The 22,874-nt window shown below is 40.9% G+C and overlaps 1 protein-coding gene across 1 annotated transcript in view; it reads left to right on the top strand.

The window, feature by feature from the left end:
• Positions 1–22,874, top strand: part of COG5 (component of oligomeric golgi complex 5) — a 333,667-nt gene that overhangs the window by 275,885 nt on the left and 34,908 nt on the right. Inside the window, exons 16-18 of the mRNA XM_030216260.1 lie at positions 8,522–8,584; positions 14,034–14,137; positions 16,584–16,821. Of these exons, the coding sequence (XP_030072120.1) occupies positions 8,522–8,584; positions 14,034–14,137; positions 16,584–16,821 (405 nt within the window). The remainder of the gene's footprint in view (positions 1–8,521; positions 8,585–14,033; positions 14,138–16,583; positions 16,822–22,874) is intronic.

Raw genomic sequence — 22,874 nt, 5'->3', positions numbered from 1 at the left:
ACATAGTAAGTGACGGCAGATAAAGACCTAAATGGTCCATCCAGTCTGCCCAACAGTCACATTCAAGTTAAATAGAAACCACCTGTGTCCAGTAACAGTACCTGAGCTGGTTTACGTACTCATGAATGAAGAATCAAGCTGTTCCTGTTCTAGGGGGTAAATTGGAAGTAAAGCTATAAACATGCCGTTCACGAGTTATTCAAAAAGTACAGATTGGGGGAAGACTATAATAAAATTTCAGTATGCTTCAACATACTACAGGGCACTGTTGAGTTCATCGTAAAGTGAAAACAGTTTGGCAGCACTAAGACACTGCCTCTCAGACTGTCCCTCCAAAGACAGTAGCCATGGGTTAATGAAACTCCTGAGGGAAGGTCACTGTGATACCTAAGGTTACTTTAAAGGAACTACAGATGTGGCTGGCTGACACTAGGAAAAATGTTGGTTTAAGACTGCTCCACAAATATGGCCTAGAAGGGAGGGTGGCAAGAAGAAAAGCGATATGATGTACATCAAAGCTTTTGCAAAGAAACACTTAGTTCTAAGCAGAAAGCAGCAATAGAGTGGGCTCAGCAAGAAGAGGGTCTAGTAAAAGTCTAGACCTTGAATCCAATAGAAAATCTGTGGCAAAAGTCGAAGACCTAGTCCACAGATGATCCCCAGCTGGAAAAACATGAAAACCTTTGAGGTATTATGGTAAGAATGGGCAAAAAATGCATCATCCTGCTGGTAGACACCTTTCCTAAATGATGTACGGCTGTTACTGCTGCAAAGGGGGGGGGGCACCAAGTATTGCGTCAAAGAGTGTGAAGCACATGCAGTCAATTTAATTTCTTATTCTTAATTTCTTTTTGAATATTTCTATAATTGTTCATTCACTTTGAAAGTATAGACAATGTTCTGTAGATCAGTGAAACAGATTCTTTAATGCATTTTAAACTGTATTTTTTAAATAATAGAATGTGAAAAATATATAATGGTGTGAAAACTTTTAGAAGACTCTGTATGCACCTAAATGTTTCTCTGGTCCGTGTTGCAAATCAGTTAACATCACTGGAAATATAATCAGAAATTGTGAACAGAATGGCTAATATTTAACTGTGGATGACTATTACCCAGCAAAATTCCTTTCTAAATATAATATTAAAAATGTATCATCAGAACTGTTTTAGATGCAAGGACTTAATGTTGTATGTGTGACCAAGACAGATATAAATGACTACTTTTTTTTTCAAATGGGTATTGATTTTTTTTTTATTGCTTTGTATTAATGTGCACATATTATTTTTTTAAATTTTTTTAGAACAGAAATAAAGACCTTTATTTTAGAAATATATCAACAGTAAATAATGGCATTTATGCATGTATGTCACATTTCTGAAGCCGTATCTTTACTTTTTAGGGGATATCAAGTTGTCATTATGCAGATTGACTTATAATCTGCCTTTGATTTGGTAGATCACTCTTTGTTATCAAAATTGAGTGATATTGGAATTACTGAAAACAGAATGTTCAGAGGTTTTTAATCCATCAGAATATACAGAGTACATAAGTATTGCCATACTGGGACAGACCAAAGGTCCATCAAGCCCAGCATCCTGTTTCCAACAGTGGCCAATCCAGGTCACAACTACCTGGCAAGATCCCAAAAAAGTACAAAACATTTTATAGTGCTCTTCCCAGAAATAGTGGATTTTCCCCAAGTCCAATTTAATAATGGCCTATGGACTTTTCCTTTAGGAAGCCGTCCAAACCTTTTTTAAACTCTGCTAAGCTAACTGCCTTTACCACATTCTCTGACAACGAATTCCAGAGTTTAATTACACGTTGAGTGAAGAAAAATGTTCTCCGATTCATTTTAAATTTACTACTTTGTATCTTCATCGCATGCCCCCTAGTCCTTGTATTTTTGGAAAGCGTAAACAGACGCTTCATGTCTACCCGTTCAACTCCACTCATTATTTTATAGACCTCTATCATTTCTCCCCTCAGCCGCCTTTTCTCCAAGCTGGAGAGCCTAGCCGCTTTAGCCTTTCTTCATAGGGAAGTCGTACCATTCCCTTTATCATTTTTGTCACCCTTCTCTAATTCCACTATATCTTTTTTGAGATGCGGCAACCAGAATTGAACACAATATTCGAGGTGCGGTCACACCATGGACTGATACAAAGGCATTATAACATCCTCATTTTTGTTTTTCATTCTTTTCCTAATAATACCTATCATTCTATTTGCTTTCTTAGCCGCTGCAGCACACTGAGCAGAAGGTTTCAACGTATCATCAACGATGACACTTAGATCCCTTTCTTGGTCAGTGACTCCTAATGTGGAACCTTGCATGATGTAGCTGTAATTCAGGTTCCTCTTTCCCACATGCATCACTTTGCACTTGCTCACATTAAACATCATCTGCCATTTAGACGCCCAGTCTCGTAAGGTCCTCATAATTTTTCACAATCCTCCCGCGATTTAACGACTTTGAATAACTTTGTGTCTTCAGCAAATGTAATTACCTCACTAGTTACTCCCATCTCTAGGTCATTTATAAGTATGTTAAAAAGCAGCGGTCCCAGCACAGATCCCCGGGGAACCCCACTAACTATCCTTGTCCATTGAGAATACTGACCATTTAACCCTACTCCCTGTTTTCTATCTTTTATCCAGTTTTTAATCCACAATAGGACAGTACCTCTTATCCCATGACTCTCCAATTTCCTCTGGAGTCTTTCATGAGGTACTTTGTCAAATGCCTTCTGAAAATCCAGATACACAATATCAACTGACTCATCTTTATCCACATGTTTGTTCACCCTGATATGTAATAGATTGGTGAAGGAAGATTTCTCTTCACAAAATCCATGTTGGCTTTTTCATTAATCCATGCTATTGAATATGATCTGTAATTTTACTACTACTACTACTACTATTTAGCATTTCTATAGCGCTACAAGGCGTACGCAGCGCTGCACAAACATAGAAGAAAGACAGTCCCTGCTCAAAGAGCTTACAATCTAATAGACAAAAAATAAATAAAGTAAGCAAATCAAATCAATTAATGTGAACGGGAAGGAAGAGAGGAGGGTAGGTGGAGGCGAGTGGTTACAAGTGGTTACGAGTCAAAAGCAATGTTAAAGAGGTGGGCTTTCAGTCTAGATTTAAAGGTGGCAAAGGATGGGGCAAGAGCTAGGGGCTCAGGAAGTTATTCCAGGCGTAGGGTGCAGCGAGACAGAAGGCGCGAAGTCTGGAGTTGGCAGTAGTGGAGAAGGGAACAGATAAGAAGGATTTATCCATGGAGCGGAGTGCACGGGAAGGGGTTGTAGGGAAGGACGAGTGTGAGAGATACTGGGGAGCAGCAGAGTGAGTACATTTATAGGTTAGTAGAAGAAGTTTGAACAGGATGCGAAAATGGATAGGGAGCCAGTGAAGGGTCTTGAGGAGAGGGGTAGTATGAGTAAAGCAACCCTGGCGGAAGATGAGATGGGCAGCAGAGTTTTGAACTGACTGGAGAGGCGAGAGGTGACTAAGTGGGAGGCCAGTAAGAAGCAGATTGCAGTAGTCTAAACGAGAGGTGACAAGGGTGTGGATGAGGGTTTTGGTAGAGTACTCGGAAAGAAGGGGCGGATTTTACGGATGTTGTAAAGAAAGAAACGACAGGTCTTGGCAATCTGCTGGATATGAGCAGAGAAGGAGAGCGAAGAGTCAAAGATGACCCCAAGGTTTCGAGCTGAGGGAGACAGGGAGAATGAGAGAGCCATCAACAGAAATAGAAAATGGGGGAGCGGGGAGGTGGGTTTTTGGGGGGGGGGGGAATGAGAAGCTCGGTTTTGGTCATATTTAATTTCAGGTGGCGTTGAGACATCCAGACAGCAATGTCAGACAAGCACGCTGAAACTTTGGTTTGGATGCAAGGTGAGATCTCAGGGGTAGAAAGGTAGATTTGGGAGTCATCAGCATAGAGATGGTAGGAAAAGCCATGGGATGAGATTAATGAACCAAGGGAAGAAGTGTAGATAGAAAAGAGGAGGGGACCAAGAACAGAACCCTGAGGTACGCCGACAGGCAGAGGGATAGAAGTAGAAGAGGATCCACCAGAGTGAACACTAAAGGTGCGGAGGGAGAGGTAGGAAGAGAACCAGGAAAGGACAGAGCCCTGGAATCCAAGTGAGGACAGGGTATCGAGAAGTATGCTATGATCGACAGTGTCAAAAGCAGCGGAAAGATCAAGAGAATGAGGATGGAATATTGACCTCTGGATTTAGCCAGTAATAGGTCATTGGAGACTTTAGTAAGCGCAGTTTTGTTCTTTATAATAGTCTCTACCATTTGCCGGCACCAACGTCAGACTCACTGGTCTATAATTTCCCGGATCTCCCTTTCAGTCCTAGTGGGGATTGGAGCAGGGGGGTCATGGGTCTCCCTAATTTGCAATAATACAACCAAGCTTGCTTATTGCATCACTTGGGGGATTGGTGTGGACAGACACAGACTTTTACACCCACAGAATTAGGAAGTGAATATTTTGCACTCTATACATTTTTTTCATTGCCCCACATGTCTAAGGCACAAACGCCTCTTCATTTGAAAGGCAGTTTGCTATTACGACCATTTCAGGAGATGTGGTGTTTCCTAGTGGAGCAACTGGGAGTTAACCCAGCAGTATCGGATTTACTTACTCTTAGGGGTAATGAGTTTTTCAACCGGGCATGGATAATCCGATTTTTGCTGAGTGGGAAAGGAGGGGTATTTATAATTTGGAACACATGTTGGCGAGAGAAGGAGGGTTGATTCCCTTTGAAAGGCTGCAGGAACAAGTGGGATCTCAGTGGGGTAATCGATTCGCCTATGCGCAACTCAAACATTATGTCTCTTCCTTGGACAAGACGCAGTTGGCACTGCAGTTAGGTGCTAAACTCTGAAAGTTTTTTCAGGGGATTGAGCTTCGGGGCTTGTTGGTGTCAAGTCTTTGGAAGAGCTTGATGAGGGATGCCCCAGAAAGAGACTTTACTTGGCTGAGGGCACGCTGGGAAGAGGATCTGGGAGGGCCATTGGGGGATTGGGATGTCGCTGCTACATTACGGGGGATCCTATTGCATACTACAGAGACAAGGCTTCGAGAATGTGGATTCGGGTAATTATGTGGCCTATTGGACTAAAGTGAATATTGCGCTGCGGTGGGCAACGGGGCGTCAGATTGCCCTAAATGTAAACATAAGAGACATACGTATTTTCATGCTTTTTGGCTCTGCCTGGAAGCAAACTCTTTTGGGGGGGGTTAAGGGCTTTTTTAACTCAAATGCTGGTTTGCCGCTTTCAAGGGACAGCGGAACAGTTTCCCAACAAAATAAAAATAAATAACTTTCAATTTGGAGCATGTATCCATAAACATTGCTCCTCTGCACTTGGCAGCAGGGATGACAGAAATGGACCCAGTCATTTGACCTGCTGTCATGGGAGACCATCAATGCACATACTAAGGAGCAGAACACTAAAGCTCATTGCAATGTATTAAATTAGTCTAGTGAAAGACAGTACCTAAAACTTGTTTGTTGACCTTACTTCTACTGTGACATCTGAAATGTAATAAGAGCATACGAATTGAACATACTGGTTGGACCAAAGGTTCATCTAGCCCATTATCTGCTTCTAACAGTGCCCACGTACAACACAGAATCCCCAAAAACAACAGCAGGATTCCTCCATGCTACCTACCTCAGAGATTAGCAGTGGCTTTCCCAGAGTCTACTTATCATGGTTTATAGACTTTGCCTCTAGGAATTTGTCTAAACCTTTCTTAAACCCAGCTATGCTAATTTATTTTACCATAACCTCTGGCAACAAATTACAGAGCCGACTATCCATGACCCCTATTGTGTTATACTTTTTAAAAGCATCCCGGCTAGTCTGCATTTCCATGTGTTTAAGTGAGGCCTGTCAGGGACATGGTATAGGCAATGGGGCAGTTACATATGTAGAACCAACTATTCAGAACTATGCTGTCAGGCTATTGATGGGCTCCCACCTTGTCAGGATCATGTACTCCATTATTAAAAGAATGATCATTGGTTACTAATTTCTGCAAGAATTCGTTATACATATTGATGTTGACCTATAAAATCATTCTACTAAACCCCACTATTTCTTCACCAGTATCTTGTGCTTTATACTCCATCATGATCTCTTCAATCCTTATAACATGATTGGCTTCTTACTCCCTCAATACATCAATTTCGTTTGGAGCGTAAACGTTCTACAGTTTTTCCAGTTGTAGTTCCTTCATTGTGGAATAATCTTCCATTACCTCTATATAAAGAACAATCTTTTGATTATTTTAAGCATTGTTTAAAAACGTATTTTTTTTTCAGGAAAGTTACTTGAGTGAATGATTCCTACTTCAAAGCTCGACTTTCTGAAGCACTGATGATCCTCTTCATGTTTATTGTAATTTATTAAGCCTTTAACAAATTTTTGATTTTGTAACTTTTCCCTTTTCTCTTTTTAAATAATTTTATTGTAAACCACTCAGAAGGTACAGTCGATGGGCGGTATATAAAATGAGAAATAAACTTGGAAAAGAGTAAGCAATCAATTTGCAATTACCCGTTCCACTCCACTCAAGGTTTTTTCAATACCTTTATCCAGTGCGTTCTTTCTAGCAAAAAAGGTGCCAGTACTCAAATGCTAGGCCACCCTTCAGGGGTGATCACTGAGGGATCCACCCCACAATAGCCAGGCCCCCTGCAACCAGTCACAGAATCTATGACAAGGCAGAATTGGTGTGTAGAGCCTGAGCTCTTTCATTAAAACTTGGCGACCATGGGTCAATTTTAGCAGACAATGGAAAAAGTGCCGGTACTCAGTACCCTCATAAAAAGCCCTGCCTTTATCATACTCCCCCACCCCAAAGCAGTCTTTTCTCCAAGCTGAAGAGTTCTAACCTCTTTAGCCTTTCCTCATATGAGAGAAGTTTTGTCCCATTGATAACTTGGGTCACCCTTCTTTGTACCTTCTCTAAATTTGCTATATATTTTTTGAAATGCAATGACCAGAATTGCAGGTAATACTCAAGGTGCAGTTGCACTATGGAGCAATACAAAGGCATTTAATATTCTTTCTTTTACTCTCTATGCCTTTTCTAATCCCTATTTTTTTTATGGATTCCATCCCCCACTGCATGTGAACAGAGAGTTCAATGTGTGGTCCACAAGACATTTAGATCTTTTCCTCATAGTAACTCCTAATGTGGAACCTAGTTATCAAGTAGCTATAAATTGGGTTAGTTCTTCCCAATGTACATTACCTTGCACTTGCCCACATGAAATTTCATCTGCCATTTGGAATGACCACTTTTTGTCTCATGAGGTCCCTCTACAGTTTCTCACAGTCACATGTGATTAACAACAGTGAATAATTTCGTCATTCACTCATCGTTTCCATTTACAGATCATTAAAGCATGTTGAACAATAGTGGTTTCCAGTACAGATCCTGTGACCCTCCTCCATGAAGAGAATTGTCATTTAGTACTGCAGTGGGATAGAGTGGGAAGGAAAACTGGGGTTATAGTAACAGTTTAGGTTCCTAAATGAATGAATGGAATTTAAAATGGTGCCACTTAGATTAGAAGCCTTTGAGTGTAGGAGACAGCAATTGTTGTTCTGTGAGTCCACAAAAGAAAGGGTAAGAAGCAATTATTTTAAATTTGCAGCAGAGAAGATTTACTTTGTGAAATCAAATATGGAGCCAGTTAGTCGAAGCTCTGACAGTGGAGGCTAGACATTTGTCTGGAATAATTTTGGTATAGTGGAAGCTGCTTAGAGATATGAGCACGGGTGAAATGACAGTTTGATGTCCTTTTTTCAGTCTTATGATTTATTGAGTTAGAGGAGACTTAATAGATAAAACAATGACTATAACAGTAGTTTTGAGTGAATCACTTGGACCTTAGAATATAGTTCCTGACTGCTTTATGTTCTTGAGCACCTCTAGTTTCAGACAGCTCTCTGATCTGCCTCCCATGCCACCTTTTCAATTCTCTGCCTTATCACATCTGCTGTGGGTCCATGAGATTGAAGAGCAGATGTGGGGGTCAAACCTGATAACGGGTTGGGCATGCAGCCACAAAGCTGGCACCTACATATTAGATGAAAAGAATACATTTTCTTAGTATTTTATAGTAATTTCATTTAAAACCTTCAAACCAGGCATGCCACAGGTGAAACAATATACGGAGTAACAAGCAATGCAATATATTTTAAAAAGAGAATAACAGGAGCTCTATTCTAGATAAAACAGTATATCCTGTATTGGGAAATTTGAAAGTTTCTTCCAGACCAGGACGATAGGTGTGCTTTGTATTTCTTGGTTAGATGATCCCTATAGTTTTATCCCTAGGACTTCATTTGTAGCATACTGTTAAATAGGATGAAGAGAAACAGAGCAGCTTTCACTTATTCAAGTTTCCCAACAAAATAAAAATAACTTTCAATTTGCATGATGATGTACTGGCTATCTTTTCTCTTGTAGGTAGTTTCCACTCAGGGTTCATTCTCTGCAGCTGCTGAGCAGACCATTGCGACAGCCTTAAAAGTAAGTGAATTTATCTGATATATTATGTTAAAAATATATTTTCATGACACAAACCGATCAGAAATATGGAAGAGTTTTTTTTTCCCCAGTGTGAATGAGAAGGTGATTTTCAGAAACCATTTATATTTGTAAATGGCTGAGTATATTTGCTGTCTAAAAATTGCCTATTCTTTCTCCAAGATGTAAGTATTTATGAGGATCAACAATGCATCTACTTTTACCTCTAGGAAAAGTAGGTGGAGTTAACAGTCAGGGGAGGAACAACCAATGTGATTTTGCATTTTTGAAACTAAGTACATTGTTTACTAAAGGAAAAGTACCCATAGAAAAAGTAGATGAAAATCTCTCTGAGTACTTTTTCCCTAGGTAATTTTCAAAGGAAAATAATACACAGACATTCCCTTTGAGAACTGGTGTAAAGTCCATTGATTAAAGTTCCCAGGAACTTTGCATCCATCCACATGCATTTGAAATTTGCCCTCTAAATACTGAGCATGTATTTGGTGGCTCAGCCTTTGATATTAGATTATTTATGCCTATATGAGCTTACTTGTAGCTGTAATATCAAATATGTTTGGCATTTTGGCGGTCTAGATTCCATTATTGACTCAGATGTTCATTAAATAATAATTTTGCCCTTTAAAATAAGGTAGTGCTAATACTTCATCTGTCTGCCTGCCTTGAAACACCAATTATTTCACTGTAAAAATGAAAGTAAGCACCTGAATAATTGTAGCTTTTTACCCTAAACCAAAGTTTGCAATAAACCCAATTAATCCACCTGCATGATATTAAATAACAATAGTTGGGTTTTTTTTTTAACTTAAAATTTTTATTGAAAGGTTCACATACAATGAAAATGATAACATTCCTCGACAAGGAGTAGTTTCTCCCATGCAAACAATACTGAAGCTATCATCCTTTCTACCACAGAACTTCACCAACTATATCCCCCTCCCTTCTAATTGTCTATCCTAGGACAGTTTCTTCCCCCCCTCCTTCCCCTTTAACAACATCCCCCTACCCTCCCACCCTATCACCTCCTGCCCAATCCCCACCCCCCTCCCTTATGCCCTACGATATGTATCCCTCAAGTTACTTTTTAATATTTGGTCTAAATGTAAATAACAATAGTTGTTACTTATACTGTAGTTTCTTATCTATCGGCATCATATAATTTTTCAAAATCTATATGGTAAGTAGATACCCAGAGACAAGGTGCTAGGTTAGATTGAATTCTAGTTCGACTGAGTTTACCATCTCTTATGCTGAGCTGCTGCTGTTGGAATTTTTAAAGCAGCCTCACTGGAATTTCTCTAAACCCTTTTAATTAGTCCTGTTCAGAACAGTATGACAAATCAGAATACATGCGATGCTTTGTGGATTCTTGTTCGATATGTGCTGTCGGTGACGTAGCTTGTACTGACTTGTCAGATCCAGTGTTCAATTTAATTTGTTGTGATACTATTGTGAAAACTTGTAACAAGTAAGTACACACACGAAATCCAGTATGTTAGATTTAACTTTCAAAAAGGAGATTGGTCAAAAAAAAAACCTCAGAGGAACAGCTGCAAAGGTCAAAAATTTACATTAGGCATGGATGCTGTTCAAAAATACTATCCTGGAAGCCCAAACCAGATATATTCAATATACTGAAAAAGGAGGAAGGAAGGCCAAACAACTGCTGGCATGGTTAAAAAGTGAGGTGAAGGAAGCTATTGCAGCTAAAAGAAAATCCTTCAGAAAATGGTTTATGTTTTATTAAAAACTTTCTATACCACTGTAGCTGCCATGGCAGATCAGAGCAGTGTACAATCTAAACTCGCAGAAAGGAAAGGAACTCCATTAATGACAGGAAAGGCGCATATTCACACCAATAAAACAAGAGGATAGGAGAGCAGAAGGTTAAAACTGAGATACATTTAATAGTCTCAACCATCGTACACCAGGGAAACCCATGGGACTCATCAGTCCCTGAAAGCCTGCCTAAAAAGCCAGGTCCTCAAATTAACCTTAAAGGATTTAAGCGAGAGGTCACTATGGAGAGAAAGGGGATACTGTGATCCAGATATGAGGAGAAAGGAAGAAAAAGGCACAGTGCCTGGTGGTTTCAAGGAGAGCGAATTTGGGACTGGAAAGGATCAAACAGTGATTGTTAATTGAACAAAGTATTCTAGTTGGAAAATAGAGTATGATGAAGCAAGAGAGATAGGGATGTCAATTCGAAAAGCTTTAAAGGTTAGAAGTGCTAATTTGTAAGTGATCCAAACTCGATGGACAACCAGTGTTGACATTTAAGCAAAGGAAGAAGGATCCGACTGAAAATAATAGAAAAAGTATAAGGAATGGCAAGTCAAATGCAAAGCACTGATAAAGAATGCAAAGAGACTTTGAAAAGAAGATTGTGTTGCAGACAAAAACACATAGTTAAAACTTTTTTAGGTATATTAGAAGCAAGAAGTTGGTAAAAGAATCAGTTGTACTGCTAGACGACCAGGGGTAAATGGGCACTCTGGGAAGACAAAGCCATAATGGAGAGATTAAATGAATTCTTTGCTTCGGTTTTCACCAATGGAAGATGGTGTGGAGAGATACCAGCATTCGAATGCTGATGAGTCAGACAAACATGAAACCACGCCTCGTAAACTGGAAGATGTAATGGAGCATTTGACAAATTGAAGAGTAGCAAATCTCCTGGACTGGATGGTATGCATCCCCACAGTACTGATAAAGTTGAAAAATGAACTTGCAGAGCAATTGTTAGTAAGATTGTATATTGTCTTAAAATCAAGCACAGTACTGGGAAGATTGGAGGGGTGACCAATGTAATACAAACTTTATAAAGTGTTCCAGAGGTGATCCGGGAAATTATAGACCAATGAGCCTGACGTCTGTGCCGGGCAAAATGGCAGAGACCATTATAAAGAACAAAATTACAGAGTATGTACATAAGCATGGATTAATAAGACAGCCAACATGGATTTAGTCAAGGGAAATCTTGCCTCGCCAATCTACTACTATATTTCTTTGAAGGGGTGAATAAACATGTGGATAAAGGTGAGCCGGTCGATACTGTGTATATGGATTTTCAAAAGGCATTTGACAATGTACCTCGTGAAAGACTCCTAAGAAAATTAGAAAGTCACGGTATAGGAGGTAGTGTCTTACTGTGAATTAAAAAAAAACTGGTTAAACGATAGAAAACAGAGTAGCGTTAAATGGTCAGTATTCTCAATGGAGAAGGGTAGATAGTGTGGATCCCAGGGGTCTATGCTGGGACAGCTGCTTTTTAACACATTTATATAAATGATCTAGAGATGGAAATAACTAGTGAGGTAAATAAATTTTCTGATGACACAAAATTATTCAAAGTTGAAAAATTGCAAGAGAACCTTACGAGATTGGGAGACTGGTCATTCAGATGGCAGATAACGTTTAATGTGAGCAAATGCAAAGTAATGCATGTGGGAAAGAGGAACCCAAGCTATAGCTACATGATGCAAGGTACCACATTAGGAGTTGCCACCCAGGAAAAGGATCTAGGTGTCATCATTTTTGATCCATTGAAACCCTCTGCTCAATGTGCAGTGGTGGCCAAGAAAGCAAATAGAATGTTAAGAATTATTAAGAAAGGAATGAAAAACAAAAATGAGAATGTTGTAATGCCTTCATGTCGCTCCGTGGTGGAATTAGAAAAGGTACAGAAAAAGGCAAGAAAAATTATAAAGGGGATAGGATTGCTTTCCTATGAGGAAAGGCTAAAGCGGTTAGGGCTCTTCAGCTTGGAGAAGAGATGGCTGAGGAGAGATATGATAGACGTTTATAAAATACTGAGTGGAGTGGAATAGGTAGACATGAATTGCTTGTTTACCCTTTCTAAAAATACTAGGACTAGAGAGCACACAATGAAGCTACAAAGTAATAAATTTAAAACAAACTCAAATTCGTTGTTGGAGAATGTGGTAAAAGCAGTTAGCTTAGCAGGGTTTAAAATAGGTTTGGATAATTTCCTGAAAGAAAAGTCCATAAGCCATTAATAAGATGGACTTGGGGAAAATCTACTGCTTATTTCTAGGATAAGCAGCATAACATCTGTTTTACTGTTCTAGAATCTTGCCCGGTACTTGTGACCTGCATTGGTCACTGTTGGAAACAGGATACTGGGCTTGATGGACCTTCAATCCTTCTGGCAGTGCTTATTTTCTTATATAGGTTTCTAATATCTCAAACAGTAGGTTTAATATAAGCACTAGCAGAAACACCTGGGATGTGCATTATGATTTTGTGGTTTTAGTTTGGAAGCTTGTGTGAGTGTAAAAGAATGTTTACTATATTGACTTCATGCACAGAAAACATTTGAGCTCACATAATTTAGTATGTTAAAACATTTTTGCACTTATAAATCAAATTTTACTACTACTACTATTTAACATTTCTAAAGCGCTACCAGGGTTACGCAGCGCTGTACAATCTAACAAAGAGGACAGTCCCTGCTCAAAGGAGCTTACAATCTAAAGGACAAAAAAAGTGCAATCAAATTGGGGGCAGTCTAGATTTCCTGGATAGAGGTACAATGGTTAGGTGCCGAAAGCGACATTGAAGAGGTGGGCTTTGAGCAAGGATTTGAAGATGGGCAGGGAGGGGGCTTGGTGTATGGGCTCAGGGAGTTTATTCCAAGCATAGGGTGAGGCGAGGCAGAAAGAGCGGAGCCTGGAGTTGGCGGTGGTGGAGAAGGGTACTGAGAGGAGGGATTTGCCCTTTGAGCGGAGGTTACGGGTAGGAGCGTAAATTTTACATGCATTAATTTCTGAAACAAATTGAAAACTAAGCAAACATTGGCTATTCTCAGCACATCATTTTTATCTACGTTCTTCTGCATTCAGTTCTACATTTCTCCAACTGGCAAGTTTTCTTCAGCCTTGTAGATCCCCAAACATGGAGTCACTTGTATTAGGCACAAGGCATAATTTAACAGAGTTCATCATCTACCTTGCCATTAGACTGATTGTAGTTTTCCATGAAATGCACAAGTAGATCCAGTTCAAATAACAAGTTACAGAAATATGCATTTTTTAGCACAGCTTAAAACCTTTAGTGTATGTAAACTTGATTTAATTCATATTAACCTATGAATTAATGTATAATGTCCATTTGTAAAGGTTAACATTTTTTGCTAGCATGAATATTTGAAACAAATTTTAAAAAATATAAAAGCTTGGAGAAAAGGCCTGTGCACATATCTAATAGGGTATCCTAGAGTGTTCTTTGACTCTTTCATTTGAAAGAGGGCACCTAAAGAACAAGGAAACATAAAATAGTCAACAGGCCTCATTTCAAATTTATTGAAGTATTGTTTCTAAATTATTTCAAAATCTTTGATAGGGAGAATGGTCTATAATGTTTTTAAATATTGTTTTCATTTTCTCTCTGCTTTCATTTCTATTTTTAGGTTATTTATGATCTGATGGGAAGTGCAGTGCAGCCTTTGCTGGATTCTGTAGGGGACTCCGTGGAAGCAATTATTATTACTATGCACCAGGAAGATTTTTCAGGGTAAATAGTCTGTGTGTGCCTGTGCTTGTGTATAGTATGCATGTTCATACCCCAGTCTGGTAGTTTGTTAATCTAATGTCGTGGTTCTCAACCCAGTCCTCGCAAGGCACCCAACCAGTCCAGTTTTCGAGATTCCCACAATGAAAATGCATGAGATTAATTTGCATACAATAGAGAGAGTGCACGCAAGCTTATCTCATATTCATTGTGGACTTCCTGAAAATCTAAATGGCTGGGTGTGTCCTGAGAACTGGTTTGAGAACCCCTGGTCTAGAACACAGCAGTAGGCATTAGAACAATTCAGGTTATAGTCCTCTGACTGACTGTAATTTTTGCCGAGAGTAAGGACACAACCAAGCTATTTCTTCTCCCTTTTGAAAACCAGTAGCCTCCTGTTATTTTCTATAGCAGACTGATTTCAAATGATGACAAGAAGCAGAATGGTGGCCATGCTATTTTAGGAAAGGAGGGGGAAGGGAGGTATAGATTGGGTGCCTGTGGCTATTCTAATGAGTGTTTTATAGCTGGATACTGCCACCACTCCTCAGCATCTTTCAAGCTCTTCATTCTGTAATGCTCAGTCCAATGCCAAATAGGGAGGGAAGTATTCTTTTGCTTTGTGCACTTCATATCTTGTATGTAATCTGCAGGATGAAATATCATATATATATATATATATATATATATATATATATATATATATATATATATATATATATACAGTGGTGGAAATAAGTATTTGATCCCTTGCTGATTTTGTAAGTTTGCCCACTGACAAAGACATGAGCAGCCCATAATTGAAGGGTAGGTTATTGGTAACAGTGAGAGATAGCACATCACAAATTAAATCCGGAAAATCACATTGTGGAAAGTATATGAATTTATTTGTATTCTGCAGAGGGAAATAAGTATTTAATCCCTCTGGGAAACAAGACCTAATACTTGGTGGCAAAACCCTTGTTGGCAAGCACAGCGGTCAGACGTCTTCTGTAGTTGATGATGAGGTTTGCACACATGTCAGGAGGAATTTTGGTCCACTCCTCTTTGCAGATCATCTCTAAATCATTAAGAGTTCTGGGCTGTCGCTTGGCAACTCGCAGCTTCAGCTCCCTCCATAAGTTTTCAATGGGATTAAGGTCTGGTGACTGGCTAGGCCACTCCATGACCCTAATGTGCTTCTTCCTGAGCCACTCCTTTGTTGCCTTGGCTGTATGTTTTGGGTCATTGTCGTGCTGGAAGACCCAGCCACGACCCATTTTTAAGGCCCTGGCGGAGGGAAGGAGGTTGTCACTCAGAATTGTACGGTACATGGCCCCATCCATTCTCCCATTGATGCGGTGAAGTAGTCCTGTGCCCTTAGCAGAGAAACACCCCCAAAACATAACATTTCCACCTCCATGCTTGACAGTGGGGACGGTGTTCTTTGGGTCATAGGCAGCATTTCTCTTCCTCCAAACACGGCGAGTTGAGTTCATGCCAAAGAGCTCAATTTTTGTCTCATCTGACCACAGCACCTTCTCCCAATCACTCTCGGCATCATCCAGGTGTTCACTGGCAAACTTCAGACGGGCCGTCACATGTGCCTTCCGGAGCAGGGGGACCTTGCGGGCACTGCAGGATTGCAATCCGTTATGTCGTAATGTGTTACCAATGGTTTTCGTGGTGACAGTGGTCCCAGCTGCCTTGAGATCATTGACAAGTTCCCCCCTTGTAGTTGTAGGCTGATTTCTAACCTTCCTCATGATCAAGGATACCCCACGAGGTGAGATTTTGCGTGGAGCCCCAGATCTTTGTCGATTGACAGTCATTTTGTACTTCTTCCATTTTCTTACTATGGCACCAACAGTTGTCTCCTTCTCGCCCAGCGTCTTACTGATGGTTTTGTAGCCCATTCCAGCCTTGTGCAGGTGTATGATCTTGTCCCTGACATCCTTAGACAGCTCCTTGCTCTTGGCCATTTTGTAGAGGTTAGAGTCTGACTGATTCACTGAGTCTGTGGACAGGTGTCTTTCATACAGGTGACCATTGCCGACAGCTGTCTGTCATGCAGGTAACGAGTTGATTTGGAGCATCTACCTGGTCTGTATGGGCCAGATCTCTTACTGGTTGGTGGGGGATCAAATACTTATTTCCCTCTGCAGAATGCAAATAAATTCATATACTTTCCACAATGTGATTTTCCGGATTTAATTTGTGATGTGCTATCTCTCACTGTTACCAATAACCTACCCTTCAATTATGGGCTGCTCATGTCTTTGTCAGTGGGCAAACTTACAAAATCAGCAAGGGATCAAATACTTACTTCCACCACTGTATATATATATATATATATATATATATATATATATATATATATATATATATATATATATATATATATATATATATAATCAAATAAATATAAACCTAGCAGTTCAAGTCACTGAGCTTATGGTTTTTTTTCCAGACAGTTATCAAACTCTGGGAAACCAGATATCCCTTGCTCTCTCTATATGAAAGAACTACAAGGCTTCATAGCTAGAGTTATGAGTGACTACTTTAAACACTTTGAGTGTTTGGACTTAGTTTATGACAACACAGAAACCATTGCAAAGCGAGCAATTGAAGTTTTTATTCGCAATGCCAGTCTATTGAGACCTCTTGGAGAAGGTGGAAAAATGCGACTTGCTGCAGATTTCGCTCAGGTAATGATAATGAAGATTAATATATGTTTTCCTGATAGATACTATTTCTATATAGGATTGCGACTTCCAGTACCTTTCTGGCTTCTGCATGACTTAGTGGTGGTGTGTTGTGACAAACGTGGCATTCTTTGGTTGTGCAAATTTCAGAGGGACGGGATGCGGCAGGCCTTGAGCGTGCATGTGTGTTCTGACTTGTCTTTAGTGCTGCCACTGGTGGTACAATAGTAACAACAAGGGTGGGCCCAAAAGGGAGAACAGGGGAGATGTTAGATACATTGGAGGGAGGAGGAATAGGGAAAGGGTGATACAGTACATTTGGGGGTGTAGGGAGGGAAGATGTTGGACACCGAGAGGAGGAAGGAAAGAGAAGGGGATACCTGGTAAGAATAGAGAAGAGAAGGGGAGATGCAGGATGATGGGGAAAGTTAGAGAAGGGGGAAGATGATGGGGAGGTAGAAAAGGGAAGATCTGGGAGAAGGGGGGGGGGGGGGTTTACCCCTCCAGCCAAGCATGCTATGTTTCTTTTAATTGTATCTTCTTTCCCTGCATTTTCTCTTTTTTTCTCCGGCAAGTACACTTGCAATAATTGTTTTTCAAATAGAATGTCTTTATTAAAGGAAAATAAAATCACTTACAAAGGCAATGAACAAATTGCGAAACATGCAGTGTACTCAGAAAAGAACAACAACCCCCCCTCCTAAAAAGAAACAACAAATCCTCCCCTAAGGGATATGGAACATTACCCAACTACCCAAGTGCAGTTGGAGAGAGAAGTGAGCCTGCCCAAGCAGGCAAAACAGAAGGTCCCAAACTTTATGGTAAGAAAGTATATGCCCAGTGCAAAGGGCAGTCAGTTTGTACATCTGGTGGATGTAATCCGATCTCTGCAAAATGACCGTCAGTCATGGCAGCATGGGTTGCTTCCAAACAGCCGCCAAGGTCAATTTGCTGGCAACAAACACATTGGTCACCATTTTATCTATCTCAAACTTCACCTCATAGGGTTTAAAGTTCAATAGGCAGTGATCTGTCTTGGCTGGATAGGAGACTTGTGTTAAATTATTAACAAACTGCAAAAATCATTACCCAGTAATGTTGCACCTGTGGGCAAGTCCACCAAATGTGTTACATGTCCCCTACATTGCCACATGCTCTCCAACACATTTTCCAAGCCCTGATGAAACATCTTCACTATACAGTGTGGGGTATAATACCACCGATAGAGAAGCTTGTGTCCGTTTTCAACCAAATTACTGATAACAGACACTTTAAGCAAATATTTGAAACTATGTTCCCAATGCCGATAGTTATAATTAGTATCCAAGTCTCACTCCCATTTCAGGACATAATGCATAACAGACTTAGTTTATGAGAAGAGAGCCCGGTAGAGGCAGGAAATACTCCTCTGCCCACTGCCAGTTCCCATGACTCTCTCCAAAAGGGTCTCCGCTAAACTTAACTCCCCCATGCCTTCCGGAGGATATAGTCCCTCAGTTGGTGATGCTGAAAATCATGATGACAGGGGACACCATATTCCTCCTGAAGGTCCTCAAAAGGCAACACCTCCACCTCTTCCCATATCTACCCCAAGACTCAAAGGCCTAAGCCCTCACAGTGATGACACTGGTGGAAATTGTTGGGCAGAGCGGATTGCTAGATGCAGGAAGTAGGTCCTACTAGGAAAAGAACTTATCACGAACTTGTCCCCAAACAAAAGAGGACCCTAGATCAAGTGAGGGGCTGTTTTAGTAACCTTCAGCAGAGTCCAATATGGCAGCCATGGAACCGCGATGCCAGCCAGGTCTGCTCAAGGTCTTTCCAGGCCCGACGGGGACCATGGAACCAGTCCACCAAGCTCTGGAGATTTGCAGCTTGATAGTTCAATTCTGGTCATCGTATCTCAAAAAAGATATAGTGGAATTAGAAAAGGTACAGAGAAGTGCCACAAAAATGATAAAGGGAGTGGGACGATTTCCCTACGAGGAAAAGCTAAAGCGGCTAGGGCCCTTCAGCTTGGAGAAAAGGTGGCTGAAGAGAGATATGATAGAGGTCTATAAAATAATGAGTGGAGTGGAAAGGGTAGAAGTGAAGCGTCTGTTTACTTTTTCCAAAAATACTAGGACTAGGGAGCATTCAATGAAGCTAAAAAGTAGTAAATTTAAAACGAATCAGAGAAATTTTTCTTCACTCAGCGTGTAATTAAACTCTGGAATTCGTTTCCAGAGAATGTGGTAAAGGCGGTTAACTTAGCGGGGTTTAAAAAAGGTTTGGACGGCTTCCTAAAGGAAAAGTCCACAGACCATTATTAAAATGGACGGGGAAAATCTACTGCTTATTTGGGATCTTGCCAGGTATTTGTGACCTGGATTGGCCACTGTTGGAAACAGGATGCTGGGCTTGATGGACCTTTGGTCTGTCCCAGTAATGCCATACTTATGTACTTATGTAGTACAGATAGAAAAAGTAGCCCCATGCTGTCTCAATTGATACAAAACTGAGTGCCGAACCCTGGGCAGCCGCTTTTTCAAAATATAATAAAAACTTTGTGCTGCAGTCCAATAAAAATGTCGGCCAACTGAAGGTCATTAAGCTGAAGCCGAAGCGGATAGGTTCGTTCCTCAAGATCCGCCTGCCCCCCCCCCCCACACACACATACACACCGAGACTGCCACTCCATACCTGCTATGTGGGCTCTAAGTGACCTCTCCTGAGCAAAACATGTCTCACACAAGTGAGCCTGGAGCGCTATGAGTTGACCTTGTAGTAATGCTTTAAGGCCATCTCAGAGGATACCTGGGAACCCCTCCCATTTTCATTAGGATCAAGATAATCGTATAAGTGGTGCTCTATTTGAGTGATATTATAAGCATCAGGAAGTAAAGCATCATTTAGGCACTATCTCGGGGCTTCCCACCTAACAGCAGTGAGTCTCAGGGTGAGCAACATACGGGCATGGTCTGACCAAGTTTGTGTCACTATTTTATGGGAATGAGCAAGTCAGAGAAAAGAAAGATCTCCCAGCCAAAAATCAGTATGAGAATACATCTCGCAAACTGGTGAGTAAAAGGTGTAGTCCCGAGCCACAGGTTAGGTATGCCTTCATAAATCTATCAACTACCATCTAGCAAGAAAAGTTTGCAAGAGATCATGATCTCGCTGAGCACACTGTATTATGGAAGCCAAGTTATCTAGCGTAGAGTTCAAGGTAAGGTTAAAGTCCCCACTTAAGAGTAGGGCTCCCTCCTCATGGCAAAGGTGGAGTTGATCCAACTGCCCAAGGCAGTCCACATTATTGCATTAGGGGCATAAATATTTACTAGTGTGTACACTTGTCTGTCTGACAACAACAGGTATCTCCCCCTTTTATCCCTAATGACTTTCCATACCTGCCAGGGCCTAGAATCATTAAATGCAATCATTACCCCCCTCGTCGTAGTATTATCTGAATTAGAAGCAAAATATAACTGAGGGTATTGATGATGTCTACAAAAACGCTCATGGGCTAGTTTGAAATGCGTTTCCTGGATTAGGGCATATCAACATTAAGGCGAAGCAGCTCCTAAAAAGTTGCTGCCTCTTCATTGGTGTATTCAGTCCTTGGGCATGAGGAGCACTAAGTGCAAGTCACCCAGACCCAGGAAAGAAAACTTTCAGCAGCTGCGCCCAGGCCATCATCCACAGACACGTCCACTCACTCGCCACGCATTCTACATACATTCGCGCCATATCCCAAGCTTTCCTACCCCCTACATCAATCTGGGGCATCCCTGGAACTCCCAAGGGAGGCACCAGCCTGAGGAAGTGTGCCCACATTACCATACCTTACTTCTCCAATAGCAGCAGATGAAACAACAGTTATAAAAACAAGAAGCACAGTTAAACAGCTTAAACTGAAAAGGAGAACAAAGGAAAGCGCCTCCACACAGGGGGAAGGCAAGTCCCAAAGATCATCAGGGGCATGGCCCGGCAGAGTGAATCAACCCAAATGTGCAAGTCAGCCAGCAGCTAGCAGGTCCCGCATGCCCTCAGAGGCTTGGGAGGCACGCCTGCTGGATAAAATCAAGAAAGCATGCTGGCACTGCAGGCGATTATTCCCCTTCGCCACCCACTGCCACTTGGGGTGATATTTCACCTTATTCTGCCCCCATCCCCGGCAGTAAAGAGCTGGCTGTCTGCTGCACCACATATTTGCTGCCCGACAGGCCACAAAACTGGAGGTTTCGGCATTGACTCCGGTTTTCCAAATCCTCCAATTTTTCAAGAATCTGCTAGCTGCTTATGCAGACATCCACGACCTGCCTGTCTAAAGCTCCCAGGGCCTCCTCATGCACCTCACTTCTGTCTCCTCAATGCGCTACCCCACCTTGTGGATATCACCAGACCACACAAATCAGCCCCTAGCACACCAGTTCACTCCACTATGCTTTAATGTATGTTTTAATTTCTTGGAGCCAGTGCTTCAGCTCCCTCACCAAGGAGGCTCAGTGGGGCATCCATCAGCCCAGCGCCCATCCCAAAAAGATCGAGCGTGGAAACATCTGCAGGAAACAAAGTCCCCAGGCCTGCCACACAGTTGGACACCAAACTGCTATCCTATGCAAACTCAGTCAGAACAATAGGACATTGTCAACCACTCATCTTATCTGGGTCCCCATCAGAAAAGCTGCCGGCAGGTGAGCAATTTAATCCCTGGATGGCTCTGGGTTGCTTAAAATTGCACTTTATTGCATGGGGTGGGACAGAGCTCATGGCTCAAGCAGCATTACTTGATAATGTCACTTTCCCTCCACTTGCAATATTGTTTTATTTTAATTTTTTATTTATCGATATTTAACATTCAACAATCAAGCAAAACACTTGTACAGAAAAGTAAGCTTCTAATACAATAAACATAAAGGAAAAGAAAATTAAAAATGTACATTGGAAGTAAAAATTTGCAAAATTTTATCTCTGCAGGGTTTGTGTTACAAACCCAAGTCTAAATAGTAACAGAAATTGTAGCCGGAAAAATGTCCCTTTATTCAATCGTCTTCCAGGTATTCTAGGTTATAGAGCCAAATATACTAAGGATGTTTCCCATGTTTAGTTATACTATTCAAAATGAAAGGAAACCACCAAAGTGGAAAGATGAGGATAACCTTACGAAGCCGTAGAACCAGAAAAACAGTAAAGTCGATGGATGAAACTTCTAACACAATCACACTAACGAGAGAAGATTTTTAATGATGTGGTTTATTGATGAACAAAAAGACCCGACATAGGACTGGCTTAGAAAAGCCTGCCTCAGGGGTCTCTTGTAGAAGCTCAAATGTACTTTTTCCAACGTTCTAAACCACAAGGGTGTATTATGGATCACTCCAGGATACACTATCTTGACACAACTCACACTGGCAAAAGTGCAGGAGCAACAAAAAAAAACAAGTATTTTCTTTTAGTCATGATGTTAACTTTGGGAGATCAAATTTGAACAGTATTTGAACAGAAAATTTTGCTTACCTCTTAGTTTCTAACACCTCCTCAAAAAATTTTTTAAATTAATTTACTCTACTCCTTAATTGGCTCCTTTTGTACTTGTAGTTTTATGAAGTTCAACACTTACTAATATAAGTAGCAGTAAATACACATGTATGTTGCAAGATCATGTATATATGCCTCCCTTTTTAGAGCATGTGGGTTTGTGAAATCAATGCATCCTTTGTACATGTGGTCAAATGCACGAGTGGAGGAGTGGCCTAGTGGTTAGAGTGGTGGACTTTGGTCCTGGGGAACTGGGTTCAATTCCCACTGCAGGCACAGGCAGCTCCTTGTGACTCTGGGCAAGTCACTTAACCCTCCATTGCCCCAGGTACAAATAAGTACCTAAGCCACATTGAGCCTGCCATGAGTGGGAAAGCGCGGGGTACAAATAAAAAAAAATATATATAGCTGCCAGCATTCAACAGAGCTTTTTGTAAAATATTAGGAAAATTGAACGTTCCAAGGTGGACATCCCAATTCTTATCTAAACATCCTATGCAAAATAGGGTTTTTAATATTTTCAACATCCCAAAGTG

This window comes from Microcaecilia unicolor, chromosome 10 (genome assembly GCF_901765095.1).
Source record: "Microcaecilia unicolor chromosome 10, aMicUni1.1, whole genome shotgun sequence".
Lineage (NCBI taxonomy): Eukaryota > Metazoa > Chordata > Amphibia > Gymnophiona > Siphonopidae > Microcaecilia > Microcaecilia unicolor.
Note: the sequence above shows the minus strand (reverse complement) of the source record. Positions and strands in the feature narration are given on the sequence as shown.